Source organism: Enhydra lutris, unplaced genomic scaffold, assembly GCF_002288905.1.
Source record: "Enhydra lutris kenyoni isolate GAN:26980312 unplaced genomic scaffold, ASM228890v2 scaffoldscaffold69, whole genome shotgun sequence".
NCBI lineage: Eukaryota > Metazoa > Chordata > Mammalia > Carnivora > Mustelidae > Enhydra > Enhydra lutris.
Genome location: NW_019154153.1, coordinates 3,503,811 through 3,519,235, shown reverse-complemented (window position 1 = coordinate 3,519,235; position 15,425 = coordinate 3,503,811). Strand labels below are relative to the sequence as shown.

At 37.7% G+C, this 15,425-nt stretch overlaps 1 protein-coding gene across 1 annotated transcript in view; it reads right to left on the bottom strand.

Moving 5' to 3' along the window:
- LOC111159667 (lysine demethylase 5A) overlaps nt 1-15,425 on the bottom strand; it is a 100,273-nt gene that overhangs the window by 21,847 nt on the left and 63,001 nt on the right. The window contains exons 19-24 of the mRNA XM_022522216.1: nt 13,478-13,833; nt 8,951-9,089; nt 5,763-5,942; nt 5,022-5,183; nt 2,754-3,305; nt 2,239-2,382 (exon numbers count right to left, since the gene is read on the bottom strand). Of these exons, the coding sequence (XP_022377924.1) occupies nt 2,239-2,382; nt 2,754-3,305; nt 5,022-5,183; nt 5,763-5,942; nt 8,951-9,089; nt 13,478-13,833 (1,533 nt within the window). The remainder of the gene's footprint in view (nt 1-2,238; nt 2,383-2,753; nt 3,306-5,021; nt 5,184-5,762; nt 5,943-8,950; nt 9,090-13,477; nt 13,834-15,425) is intronic.

Genomic DNA, 15,425 nt, shown 5'->3' with positions numbered 1-15,425 from the left:
ATTACCCTAACCCCTCCAGCAACCCTCAGTTTGTTTCCTATAGTTAAGAGTCTCTCATGGTTTTTCTCCCTCTCTGATGACTTCTCATTCAGTTTTCCCTCCCTTCCCTTATGATCCTCTATGCTGTTTCTTATATTCCACTTATATGAGTGAAACTATATGATAACTGTCTTTCTCTGATTGACTTATTTCGCTCAGCATTAATACCCTCTGGGTCCATCCACACAGATATAAATGCTAAGTATTCACTCTTTCTATATATCATAGATATCATTATATCCCATTATATGGAATATATATTATTTTTATATATATAAGATTTTTATATATTTATATATTTTATATATTTATATATAAATATAATGATGTGTATGATATATATTTTATTACATACCCTATATTATATATGATAATATAGGATATGTGATATTATATATATCATATATATAATATATATATATCTCACATCTTTATCCATTCTTCTGTCAATGGACATCTCGAGGGATATATATATATATATATATAATTTATTGATGGATATATATATTATTGATGGATATGTTATATATATTTATTATATATCATATATTATATATATTATATATATCATACATACATATACATTTATACATATATATATCACATCTTCTTTACCCACTCGTCTGTCAATGGACATGTCAGCTCTTTCCACAGTCTGGCTATCGTGGACACTGCCGCTATCAACGCTGGGGTGCAGGTGCCCCTTCGGGTCACTACATTTGTACCTTTGGGGTAAATACCTATTACTGCTATTGCTGGGTCACAGGGCAGCTCTATTTTTAACTTCTTGAGGAAGGTCCAAACTGTTTTCCAGAGTGGCTGCACCAGCTTGAATTCCCACCAACAGTATGAAGAGGTCCCCCTTTCTCCACATCCTCACCAAAATTTGTTGTTTCCTGACTTGTCAAGAATTAATTACCCTAAGTCTTGCACCTACCATTCTTCTATTTTTCTAAGCTGTCAAATATATTGCTAACACTATAAATTCCTAATTCATATTATAAAGTCCCCTCCTACCAAAGGAGAGCTCATAAGCTAACACCACTATATAATTTTCATTAAAAAAAAGATTACTCTGTACAACCATATCAAACCATAGTTTTGATCCCTAGCCCTAAAATCATGTAATATTTGTGATGTTTTGTTTTCATAGGTTTCTAAAATGCTTCTAAAGTCCATCCCATTTAGCAATTCTAGAGTACTGGTTGATACTTAATGTGCTAGAAAGAGAACCACCCAGATAAGGCCTCTAAGCATAGTAAATGGGCAATTCTAGTATTAGCGAACTTACATGTGGCATGGGCTGCATTCCTGTCCAGCCGCTTCTTTAGAACTTTACCGTAACAGGATAATTCAAGTTTTAACTTTGCTCAAGTCTTTAATTCATAAAACTAAAAATCCTTCGTTAAAACATTCCCAAGATCCATTTTTATCTTGAGAAAAATATTTTACAGCAGATAGTTTACAAGCATCTATGACAGATGGTATTAATGGTTAGAGACACAAATTCTAAACAGTTCAAAGACTAATATAAAACAGATCAATGGATTAACTGTAACCTGACAGAATTTCTGCCTAGATAATGATGTTATTACTATAGGTAGAAGACAAAGCACCTGGGCCTGACACAAAATAATAAAAGGCCAGTAGGATCTAACACAAAACAAACTTGCCAAAACCAGTGTAGTGTCATTATTAAAAGAATCACAGTGAGGGCAAATAATTAGTTCTAGCTGCTGCTGTAACTCTGCAAATTTGAACCATGGGCCCATGTATAACTCATCTCTAAATAAGACATTCTATCTTGCACCATCCAGATGAGAGATCAGAGCAAGACTCAAAGCATAGCTAGAATGGGATTCTTAATACATAACTATACAGACTTTAAGAACCCAAAGGAAACAAAATACTGAAATGAGCCGTGAAAGCTTTCAGTAATCTAAATGCATGATTTTTCTAGTCCCTTTAGGCCACAAGGAGTTACAAGGTAAAGAAAATAAACACAGATTTTTTTTAAAAAACTCCATCCTTTAAAAAAATTGTTTTATCAGTCTGTATTCTGCAGGGCTTAGAAAAAAATGCCATCACCACAAACACAGGATAAATAGACTAGCTTTCTCTTTTACTTTCAGGCTTCAAACATCAGTGTTCAGTACTTTTAACAAGCCCGGTGATCAGGTATGCCTGTCCATTAATTACCTTCATGTCATAGCCATATGTCTCCCGGATATCTTCATCAGAATCCGTTTCTTCATCATCATAGTCCATTGTTTGTCGAGGGGAAGAAGATACACTGCTCACCACCCGGTTAAAAGCAGACTGCTGGAAACTAGGTAAGTGTCCCTAAACAACAAACAATTCCAACATGAACAGAGGGAAAAGCTAAATAAACAAGGGTAATTAATGTGCACTTAAGAACACCTAAATGTAATGAACTTGCAAGGTGACCAACAGAATTCAAGAGTTAGTACAGATCCAATTATTTGGTTATGATGCCAAGGTCTGTCTCAATGGTATTTCCAGGTTAATGATTCACTAAAATGACCTAGGTATATACCCGAAGAAAATTCTGTAGGCGTATACAGAAAGATGTTATGGATAACATAGCTGCTGGCAATTTATGTTTTCCTAGTCAGCTGGTAAAATATATTTGATTTACAATTTATACACATAATCTCATGAAATAAAAAAAAGAAAGAAAACCCTAAACTTGCCTGTAAGTCTGGATTAGCAGCTGCTTTTTGGAGTTCTGCACTGATGATCTTTTCAGTCTTTTCTCGAGCTGCCTGCTCCACCATGCGCTGGCTCAACACAGACAGTTTGGCTAGGGCAGAGGACAGTTCATCTGTGGCTAGGGCCTGCCGTGCTCTATCTTGCCAACTCATAGCTCGTTCTGTCAAACACTGCAGGGCCTCTCCTTCAGGCAAACGTACAGGCAACTTCTGAAGAGATACCAGGAGTGAAAGAATAGTCTCTAACCTCGGCCTTCGAGACCGCATACAAAGAGGGCAAAGGAATTTTACTTCTTTAGCCTGCCAGCTAGACCCTTTTTTCTGGGAACCTGATTTAGGAAGGGGAACACAGCTGTTATGGAACCAGTCTTTGCAGAGCTCACACTGTAGCATAAACCCACTGGCTGTCTTGCGGCAAATGCAAAATTTTACTTCTTCTATACGGTCCACCATTGTCATCTTGGCTAGGTTGGCTGCTCTGAGGGAATGCATAGCTTCAATCTCTTTTTGTTCCCGTTCTTTGAAAACTGCCACCTGTACACAACAAACATTTAAGAGTCACTGAAAAATAGTGCAAAAATGCCAAATCCTCTGAGAGATCATCTGCTGAGAGATCATCTCCACACTCTGCCCTCATTATGACAAGCACTGTCGTTAACAAACAAACAAACATTTATCAATCATTTCCTGTAATTTGGGTGCAAACATTCCTCATCTGTGAAATGGGCGAAGTGCTGCCATATTTGGCAATTTCTATCCGCAGAGTACCGAGAACTCTTCTGTAGGGCACAGTACAAAGATAATCTGCGTTAGAATTAAGCAACCTAAGCACAAAGCCTGGCTCTTGTACTTACAGATGGTTGGTCTGGGGCACAAGTTTCCCAAATTTCAGTTTTCTGAAACATGAGGATACCAACCAACCCCATTTTGTTGTTTTGAGGATTAAATAAGGTAACACATGAAAGTGCCTAACTTGGTGCCTCGCACAAGGTTAACACCCAATAAATATTACTTCTCATCCCCTTGTAATTCCTTCCCTGGAGATAACTTCTACACAAATCAATTTTTATTTCTTTCTCAACAGCTTCTCCAATTCACGCAGAAGTAGACTAACAAAGTCTGATGGCCAAATAGAACAAGGTTTTATGTAATTCATTTAAAAAAATAAGTGAAAGTAAACAAAATTTAATAATCATGAACACTGCCAATGCATTTTCTTTTTTAAACTGATAGCACTGAAACAATTTTGAAATAATTTCCAGTTCTATTCATCTGACAGGACTGACTTGATAGGCAGGCTCCCTAATAAATCATTTCCACTGGCCTCAAAATGGGATCATTTGAGGATGCCTGGGTGGCTAAGTCAGTTTAGCAACCAGCTCTTGGTTTCAGCTCAGGTTGTGGTCTTGGGGTCCAGGGATCGAACTCCACATCAGGCTCCCTGCTATGAGGGAGAGTCTGCTTCCCTGCACTCTCTCCCTCTGTCCCTCCCCCTCTCACTCAAATAAATACATCTTAAAAAAAAAAACCCAAAAAACCCAGGGTCATATGTAGGCAGAAACATCATATCAAGTAACTTAATGCAGCAATTCCCTACTGTTAAATAGGCCCAGGCCCAAACTCGTTTTTTATTTCTCTTTATATCCTCGGGCTCCTAGTCATCTTCACACATTCCTCCTCCTCTCCAAAAACACCCATCATTCTAATTAGTTACAAGTATTTTCTTGAGCATTCACTATACTGTGAATGAGACTAAGAGAAGGGAGATATTTTAAATAGCAGCTGGTATCATTAAATAGATATAATTCCTTTTAAAAGCACAGTATTAAATGTCATAAAATGCTGTTAAATTCTAACCTGGTAATCACATTCCTAAGAGCCAAGTATATGAAAATAATCTGAAAAAAGGAAAAGACTTTATAAAGAAGTTCACTTTATATTATCCATAATAGCAAACAGTAATAAAGTATTTGATGTATCAGAAAAGTGTTCAATAAATTATGGACAATCTGATGGAATATTAGACAACTATTAAAACAATAAACAAGAACAGAGATATGGAAAAGACAGTTTCACAGGGAATGAGCACACTAATAAACTTGGATTATAAATATATAAAAATGAAATATTTTACTATAAAGCCAAAGATAAAAGTAAAAATAGTTAAGAACATAAAACCAGCGAATCTAATAGCTTTAAAGAATTCTGTATTCACGATGCAGACTCAGAATGCATGACATAATTTCTTACCACCATAGCTGTATCTCTGGTTTCCTCCAATCCTTCCTCCAGATCACTCAGAGGCTCAAGGTCCAGATCCTTTTCTTTTTCTTTTTCTATTAGTTCTTTTACTTTTTTCCTCCTGTTTTTACCACTCCCATATATACCAATGTCAGTCCGGGGACTCAGCACCTACAAAAATAAAACCAAACACTGAGTCCTGGCTTTTAAAAAAATCTTAAAACTGAAAATAATAAAAAGGAACCATTTACTGACCACTCATCTTGTCCTAGGCACTTTCTTATGTACCTTCTACACAAACCTAATGCAATCCTCACAACCACCTTCTTTTGTAGGTGTATCACCTGTATTTTACAAACTGGGGAAATGAAGGCTTGGAAAGGAAACAACTTGCCCAAGGACACAGGGTTAGCAATTAGAGAGCCAGTTCTCAACATGAAGTACCTTACTCCAAAGCCTATGCTCTTTAACTACTAGGGCGTCCCGACTGCTCAAGATGAAAAGGGTAACACATATAAGATATTTCAAGGACAGAATCCATTAGTAACAGAGATAAGATCCAGGCTGATTCTTTTCTGGATGCAGTACAAGATGAACTGCAGATAAGTCTGCCTAAGGCAACAGATTTCCAGTCAACATTTGGTATCACTTAGTAAGAATCACTTATAAAACCATGACCAGATAAATTGAAAACAACCTTCACAAATGAAACTCCTACCTAAGGGTACTAAATTACTAACTGTTCTTTACCTGCAACAAGGTATGGCTAGAATTCTTCTTAAGGAAGGTCCTCCCAGTCCGTTCTCTCCATGCCCGAGCAGCTGCCACTTGTGATTCTACCTGGGGTAACGCGTCCAGACGCACAGGGATAGGTCGCCCTTTAGCAGATAAGCTCTCCAGCTGCTCTAAGTAAGCATAGTTGCTGCCACTCTGAAACACAAAAGTGCATTCTCACATGACTTGCACTTTCTTATGGGGTCTAGTGATATTGGTCAGAAGATCTTACAAAGAATTTAGTGTTGAGTTTTTTTTATTAAATGTTGTTCTTTAAACCTAGTTCTACCTCTTGAACTAATAGAGCTTCCAATGTCCTTTTTAAAAAGTCTGAAAATTCATGCTGTCAAAGATTTTTATTAATCAACGAGGGAGCCAGTCAAGATGTAAAAATCAGTTCAAAAGATAATCTAAAGAAAAGACACATAGGGGCATCTGGGTGGCTCCATTGGTTGAGCATCTGACACTTAGTTTCAGCTCAGGTCATGACCTCCTGGTTAGGAGATCAGGCTCCACGTCCAGCTCCCTGCTCGGCAGGAAGTCTGCTTCCCCTCTCCTCCGGTGACCCTCCCCCATTCACACACACTCTCTAAAATAAATAAATAAATCTTAAAAAAAAAAAAAGACATTTATAAATACAATCAGGAAATTTGCTAACAGATGGAAACATATTTAATATCATATAGGACAATTCATCTTCTCTACCATGAAGAAATCAATTGTTTCATTATAAATGTCTTTCTACGGACACAATTCATTTGTATTACTATAATTTTTAAATAACTGACAAAGTTGTAAAATAGCCTGGTCAAAAAAAATCCACAGCATGCACTCATAGAATAAGATGATCCTGGAGAGTTCTCCAGAAAACTTCCAGTACCCCACTAAGAGGACACCCATAATTTCTTTTGCCTATTTCAAAGGCTTTCAAACTTTTCCAATGATTACAGAGCAGTATTTTGGTGCTGATAACCACCTCCATTTTATGTTATATAAATACAGATGAGAACAGATATTTGCCTAAGTCACAATGGTTTAATATTTCCATATAATGAAATTACTGTTTTTAGAACTATTACTGCTTTAAGTTTACTAAAGAAATCATTATAAAGAGGTGAGAGGGTTAACAAGTAATCCATTTCAAGGATGTGGCAAGAACACCTGCAGTGGGTTGGCAGCCAACAGGCAGTAATTCAGAGTAATACCTCAGACTGGATGAATCTCCAGGCAGAGCCTAAGAAACTGTATACATGCCCTTAACATTCATTGTTACTAAGAAGCCCTGAATGAGGGAAAGGCATAGTTACATGCTATAAACAGATAGTGCAAAAAAAGGTTATTTCCTATGTTAACTGACTCATTTGCCTATAAATTCATTTTGAAAGTTATACTGGAACATTTGGAAAAACAGGCAAAATACTTAAGTGATTTTTTTTTTCTTAAGTAGGCTCCACACCCAGTGTGGGGCTTGAACTCACAATCCCGAGATCAAGAGCCACATGCTCCACCAACTGAGCCAACCAGGCACCCCAACTTAAGTGAATCTTCAGTAATGATAATGGGAAGGTTCTAGCCCTAAGTGATATTACAATGGCATAATTAAATCACTGTGGTACTAGGATTAAAGAATAGACAGGTAAAAGAAAGCTCAAATAGATACAGCTGAGAAATACCATGTTTACTGCTATCCCTTCTTGTACCCAACTATAGCTATTTGACTACGAAAGACCTTCTGGCTAAGGCTTGACTTAGCCTGTTCCCAAGCTCTGTATCTTAAAGAGTATGCCTGTCAACAGAAGTTGTCCACTTACTTAGATCCTATGAGTCAAGTCTTCCCACTGAAGGGAGGGCTTGGCGGAGGACAAGTCCTTCAAAATTACAGAGGAAACACAAGACAGCCATCTTGTAGACTTGGTCCTACAGTCATAAATTAACAGCCAACTAAGGGTTATCAAATATTTGAGGACAACCAACCTCCTGAAATGGGTTAAAGATGAAACAGAGAATGGGGTGCCTAAGTGGCTCAGTGGGTTAAGCCTCTGCCTTAGGCTCAGGTCATATCTTGGGGTCCTGGGATCAAGACCTGCATCGGGCTCTCTGCTAAGCAGGGAGCCTGCTTCCCCCCGCCTGCCTCTCTGCCTACTTGTGATCTCTGTCAAATAAATGAAAAAAATCTTAAAAAAAAAAAAAAAAAGATGAAACAGAGGAGCTGTCCTGATGAAAACAAAGATAATTTTTTTTCTTCCAATATTTCTTAAATTCAAGTTAGTTAACATATAATATAGTACTGGTTTCAGGAGTAGAATTTAGTGATTCATCACTTACAGAGAACACCCAGCGCTCACCACAACCCATGCCCTCCTTAATGTCCATCATCCATTTAGCCTATCCACCTATCCACCTATCTCCCCTCCAGCAATCCTTAGTTTGGAAAATACAGATAATTTTAACAATAGTATACAAAGAGCAGAACTAAGAAGCTCCCAGAAAGAGTTAACTGAAAATAAACTAAAACAGAAGTCATTAGAACTTGACACCTAGAGTATGTTCTTTCTTGGGACAGCAGAGAGTTGGTTTCCTTTTCTTTGGATATAGTTCTACAATAAAGAGTTCATACAAAAAAAAAAAAAAAAAAAAAAAGAGTATATACATACTCAATACTGAAATGCTGCAAGGTTTTTATAATTCAGAAGGTATGTTATATACTGTTTTAAATTAAAATATATAATACATGTCTTTCTGAGTGCCAGGGTACTATCTTTACACCCTCCCCTCACATTTCTACTCCCAAACACCTAGAATAATATCTATTATAAGTGTTATGGTGTTCAGTAAATATTAATTTCATTTTCTTTTTTCTGCCTATTTTAAAATTTATTTGCACACATGGCAAAGATTCAAAGAATACAGCAGGGAATAAACTCCCTATTGCTAAGAATTAAATAAATAACTAATTCCGTCATCTTTCATAGCAGGGAGTCAAGAGAAACAAGTAACATTTAAATAGGTAATATTTATTTTGAATGACAGAATCAGATGGAAGAACAACTGAATTTTAAGTACCATTATTATGGTTATTCTATTTTAAAGAATTAAAGGCTTAAAGGATTCATCTGTGAGATAGCCATTACCCAAATCGTAGGATAATTCAAGAGACTCCTTACCTGAATAGCTTCCACTTTAGCTGTCCATTCTCGAGCTTTTTGTAATGCTTCTTTCAGGGACAATACATTGGGTAGAAAGGCTGGAATGTTTTTGGCTTCATTAACTATGCTTTCTAAACTTGCCACACTGTGCCTTGGTCTTAAAAAAACCACAAAGACAGGGCAGATGCATAAGGAAAAGTCAAAATGCTACTAACATTTAAATAACATTTTAGAACATGCAGAGAAATTTCATATATATGATTTCATTTAGTTCTTATCACAATCCTGTAAGGGAGGCAAAGCAGCTATTACTTTAATTTATTTTATGTATTTTTATAAATACATAAATATAAATATATATTATATATTTTATTTATATATATATTTATATATATATTTATATATATTATAAAATAAATACATTTATTTTAATGTATTTAATTTACAAATAAGAAAACCTTAACTCAAAAATCAATTTTTTTCCCCCAAATCATTTAATACAGTGAATGGCACAGCTCAAACACTGATTCAGAATTAGTCTCAGACACCTTACTCTTTCCGCTACACTAAATTGCTCTATGTGGGACGCCTGGGTGGCTCAGTTGGTTGGACAACTGCCTTCGGCCCAGGTCATGATCCCGGAGTCCCGGGATCGAGTCCCGCATTGGGCTCCCAGCTCCACAGGGAGTCCGCTTCTCTCTCTGCCCTTCTCCTCACTCATGCTCTCTCTGTCTCTCTCTCTCTCAAATAAATAAATAAAATCTTTAAAAAAATAAAAAAAATAATTGCATCTATGTTAGTTCTCCACAATATCTGAAATTGTCAGAGATGCGTGTCAGACAGCAGTGTGGAAAGCAACAGTCTAGGAGTCCAGGAATAGTCTCTAAGTCCAGGAATTAATTCAACCATATTCAATACCACCTAGTTAAAAGATGAATAAAATAGACCTTATCCTCAATGAATCAGAATACAAGATAAGAATTAAACTTGTACTGGGGACAAAGAGCAAATCATTTTAGGTTTACTACTATGGGAAGTTGTGATTAATTCTGCTTAAAGGAGCTGAGACAGGCTTTGAGCCGAAGCTTAAAAAAGAAGTGTGATTTTCTCAAGTGAAAGGTTAAAGGAAAAAAAAAAAAAACAACCCAGGAATATAATGAACAAAGACATGAAGAAATGTTTTAAAATAAGTTAAAGGTCCAGGAGCGCCTGGCTGGCTTAGTGGGTACAGCATGTAGCTCCTGATCTCAGGGTCATGAGTTCAAGTACCACTTGGTGGGAGGGGTAGAGATTATATCTATTTTTTAATTTAAAAACTAAAATCTTAAAAAAAAAAAAAAAAAAAAGTAGTCCAGTGTGAGGATGGGAGTGAGGTAGGAGCAGGAGTAAGAGCAAGAAGTAGGGGAATTTTGACAGGAAAGAAAGATGCAAACAGATATAAGAGATTTTGAGAGCCATGAATTTCGCCATGGAAGCAATAGGAAGCTACTGAGGGTGGGCACAGTTTCATTATCCATGAATCCTACCATGTGCTAGGCACGGTGCTAGGTTCTGGAGAGTATTAATACACAGGAGTGACAGAGTGACAGAGTGTCAGAGCCCTTGCCTCATTAAACATTTTAATCTTGTGGTGTTAGAGGGGGATTATTCATAGTACTGTTAAGATGCTATCAAAATATAATAGCAGGGGGACCTAAACTGACTTGGCAGGTGATGGAAGGATTCCCAGAAGTGACGTCTAAGCTTTCTTAGCCTTTCTGAATAGGAGTGAGTCAGGAAAGCTGGGACCAGAAGCTGGGTAGGAGTATACCACAGGGGATGGGGAGAAGGGAAGAGTGTTCCAGAGGAGAAAATGAACACACGCAAAGGCCCAGAGACAAGAAAGAACATGGCATGTCTGAGGAAAGCAGGGTGATCACTACACTTGAAACACAGAATGCAAAGGAAGAATAGCAAGGGATGAGGCTAGATCCTTAAGCAAAGGGCTAGATTACAAGATAGCCTTATGAATTAGATGAAGGACTCTAAATGTCATCCCCAGGGGAATGGGAAACAGTGAAGGGCTCTAAGCAAGGGAGTGAAAAAAAACTACACCTGTATTTTAAGAAAATACTAGTTGCAGTGTAGAGAATGGGTGAGAGCAGGGTGAGGTCCCAGAGCCTGTGGCTATGATTTAGGCCAACTATGACAGTACCCCAAAGAAGAATGAAAGTGAAAAACATCAAGGAAATATAATCAACGTGACTTGGTAGTTAACTAAGGTTGAAGATATGGAAATGGAAAGGAAAGGTCAAAGGTAATTTCCAAAGCTTGTTTAAAGGAGAAAAACAATGGTTTAATTCAAAGGAAAAAGGAGCAAAGGACGAGATGATGGGAAAGAGTTAATGAACCCAATTTTGGATATGGGGAATCTGAGGTACCAACAAGACATCCAATGGAATTACCAAATAGGCAGACAGTATCTACGAAAAATATCAATGTTATAGATAAGAATTTGGAGTTAATCAGCATACTGATGGCAAATGGAGCCAGAAAATAAGAAGAAATTTCCAGGGAGATGTACAGAGTGAAAAAAGAAGTGGTCTAGGCCAGAATCTTGAGGAAAGACATTATTCAAGAGGCAGGCAGAGAGGGCCAAAAGCAGAGGAGGAGGATATTGAGAAAACAGTGGTCAGGAATTAACCAATCCAAAAGGCCAAGAACACTGTAGATGTGTTTCAGAAATCTAACTTTGACAGAAGTTAGAAAACAAAAAAGATTCCACTTTCCACTCTCCCCACCAAGCCCTCTCCCTCTATTTTCTTACTAATTTTATTTTCTTCATGACACTAATTATCTGAAGTTCATTCAAACATTCATTCACTCACTTATTCACCTGTCTCTCCCCACTAGAATGTTGGCTCTATTGTACAGCAGGGACTTTGTGGGTCTTTACCCCTACTATCTCTATTGCACTTAGAAATAGTACTTGGCATGTAGTAGGTACTCCATAAACACTGAATTGCAAAGATTAAGGGAAAATACAAGAACACCATACCTAGGTCAGTGACAATGGAGTTGAAGACAGATACGAGAGACATTTTACAGGTGAGCTCCTTAAAACTTAGTGACTGGTAAATGTGGAAAATGAGAGGAAAAAAGTATTCAAATACTACTACCAACACAATCTCATTCTGCAGACTACACTAAGCTGCATCAGGTGTATCAAATCAGGTTTTGCATTCCAGTTATTTAGCTTTTCCCATTTACTACACTCCTGGAACTGCCATGAATAATTTGAAGGTTTCAAACAGGAAAAGCTATGGATACATTTTAGTATGTATTCCCCATGACAACTAGACAGCAAAATATCCAGCAAAAATATATCCAGCCTTTTCTCGGTTAAACAGAACTGTATTCGTTATGTAACACAGCTCAAATCTCTTTATTTATTTATCATCTCTCTGGAGGTCTTACAACGGACTTTTTTTTTTTTTTTAAGATTTTATTTGCCAGAGAGAACGAGAGAGAGAGAGAGAGCAAGCTCGAGCAGGGGGCAGCAGGCAAAGGGAGAAGGAGACTTCCCGCTGAGCAGGGAGCCCAATGTGGAACTCCATCGAGGACCCTGGGATCACAACCTGAGCCAAAGGCAGATGGTTTACTGACTGAGCTACCCAGGTGTCCCAACACAGCTCAAATTTAAAGCCTTTCCCACTTCATTCCGAAGTCTTTGGGTACTTAAGTACTTTGCCAGCCACTTATTTTTGTTGCAGTTGACAGGAAAAGCTGTGTTATATAGTTACTAACTATGGGTTTTAAGTATGCCAGGTTCCTCATCCTCACAAGAGAAATTATAGATCTTAATTTTAGCTGAAGAAATACTTTCATAAAGAACATTACAGTCTAATTAGTTGATAAACAATCAAGTACGGTGAATGCTTTACTGAAATCTTGCAAATCCAATGAGGGTACCAATGCTAATGCAACTGTGTAATGGTCTCCTGTCTTTCTTGCTTCCCCTTTCCCACTACTTTCCTACATAAATCCTTACTCAAATAAAGCCCATTTAACTTTGTTGCCTAACACACCCTATATATTCTTTAAACTTATTAGCTTGATCTTTCTTACTCCCCTTCCACTCAACCCCACTCACGCTTCAAAGCTTTACCTAAGTTCTTTATTTTCTCTCAAGCTTCTCTCCTGACCACCAAAGCTAAAAATGACCTCTCCTCCTCTGAATTCCTATAGCATTTTTCTGTACCTTTCAGTTAACAATAACATATTGCAGTGAGCATTACATTTCTTAGCTCTGAACTATAGTATAGGTAATGGGAAGGTTCTAAAAATACTACTTTGTTTCACTTAAACTACTTAGCAAAGTACTCTGCACAAACATGCACACAATATTTGAAACTGTTTATATGCAGACTTATTTGATAATTTAGTGACTGGTCAGCAAAGGCATAAAACATCTAACTAAATATTTAATGAAACAGATACTTATGTTCCTCCTTCAGTTCTACCTTAGTTATTAAAGTGGCAACAGTCACCAATATATGTGTTCACCTTGCCTGTAGGCAGACCTTAGCCTTTTCTTCCCATCGCTCAGAGACTGTAAGGAGCTCCTGTAGTTCAGCCATTGCCTTCTCCACGGCATGGTGGGGGGCCAACCCCACCCCAGAGTCTATCAGTTTCTTCATGACATCCAAAGTGACCTGTTGTGGATCTGACAGGGTCAGTCTTACTTCATCCAACCATCGAGCCTGCTGTAGTTCTTGCTTTAGTCGGGCTAATTCAGGTAGCTCCACATAGAGACTAGAGCCCATGTCTATCAACATCTGAAGTTTGGAAGAATCCGGGGTTTCATCCATCATGGCCTCTTGAGCACGTTCATGAAACTCTTCCACATCATCCAGGAGATTCTGAAAAAGTAAAAAAAATAAAAATAACAAATTTAAAAGATACAAAATGAGTATGGAATAGATATAAACTCAGGCAAACTATCAAATTCTAGACTAATAATTCTAATCCAATAATCCAATAGCACCAGATATACTAGTTAAGAACATAATTATGCTTCTCTGTAATTACTTACACACTTACTTTTAAAATATGATTAATTCATTCAAACAATATTTAATGACTGCAGACTACGATGCAGCCACTGTTCTAAGCACACAGCACTGAAACAAACGAAGTCCTTGTCTTCAAGGAACATATACACAGTCAGACACTGCATATAAAATGTTTCAGTTAATTTTAAGTGCTGTGACAATAAAACAGGGCAACACAATAGAGAATGACCAGAGAGGCGGGCATATTACTTTGCAACGGTGGTCACAGGAAACAGATGAACTGACACTAAAATGAGGAGCTAGAGGTGAGACCCATATGAAGACCTTAGGAGGAAGAGCAGTTCAGGCCGGGCGGATAATAACTGCACAACCTTTCACAGAGAAATGTCTTGCTCTAAAGTGGATGATGGGAAGCAAAGGGGAGAAATGCAGTTTAAAAATAAGCAGAGTTCAGATTACATAATGCCATATAGATTAGGAGTTTAGATTTCATTCCAATGGTTTTGGGGAAGCACTGGAGAATTTTAACCACAGAGAAGTGATATGATTTGATTTACATTTTACATGATCACACTGGCTACCAAATGAAAAACTGTCAGGGACAAGAGAAGAAAAAGGGAGAGGAGTTAAGAGGCTATTACAGTAATCCAAGGGACAGAATCTAGCAGTTCAGAGCACAGTTTAAGCAATGGAGATGATGGCAAATGGTTCACTTCGGGAAACATTCTGAATATTCACACTTGTTTAGAGACTGGATGTGGGCTATAAGGGAAATAAAGGAATCAAGGATTTGATTTACTAAAAGGCTTTTAAGATGCCTTTTAGTCATAGGCAGAGTGATACAACTGGATAAGCAGAGTACACAACTGGATGTACAAACCAGTAGGAGAGAACAAAAGCATTGAGAGCTGGTGATCTGGGGATCAATAAGATACAGGTGATATTAATGTCACTGAACAAGTAAGATGTCAGGATCTAAAAAAAGAGCTGAGACTCCTAATATACTCCAACACTTAGAAGTCAAGCCAAGGAGAAAACAAATGACAAAGAACACCAAAAAGAAGGAACTGTGAATGAACGAAGAAAAAGAGAACGTGTGATGATGTCACAGATGTTTAGAGAAGAAAGTTCTCTCAGGAAGGAAAGAGTGGTCAAACTACTAAATGCTCCCACGACATAGAATAACATCAGAAACATAACTGATACTGGAATTTGCACGCGGATAACCCCCCCCCCTTTTTTTTTAAGATTTTATTTATTTGACAGAGAGAGAGTGCACACAAGCAGGGGGAGTAGCAGGCAGAGGAAAAGTGAGAAGCTCAGAAGCAGGCTTCCTGCTGAGCAGGGAGCCTAATGCGGGGCTCGATTCCAGGACCCTAGGATCAGGACCTCTGCCCAAGGCAGATGCTTAACCAACTGAGCCACCTAGGTGCCCCTAA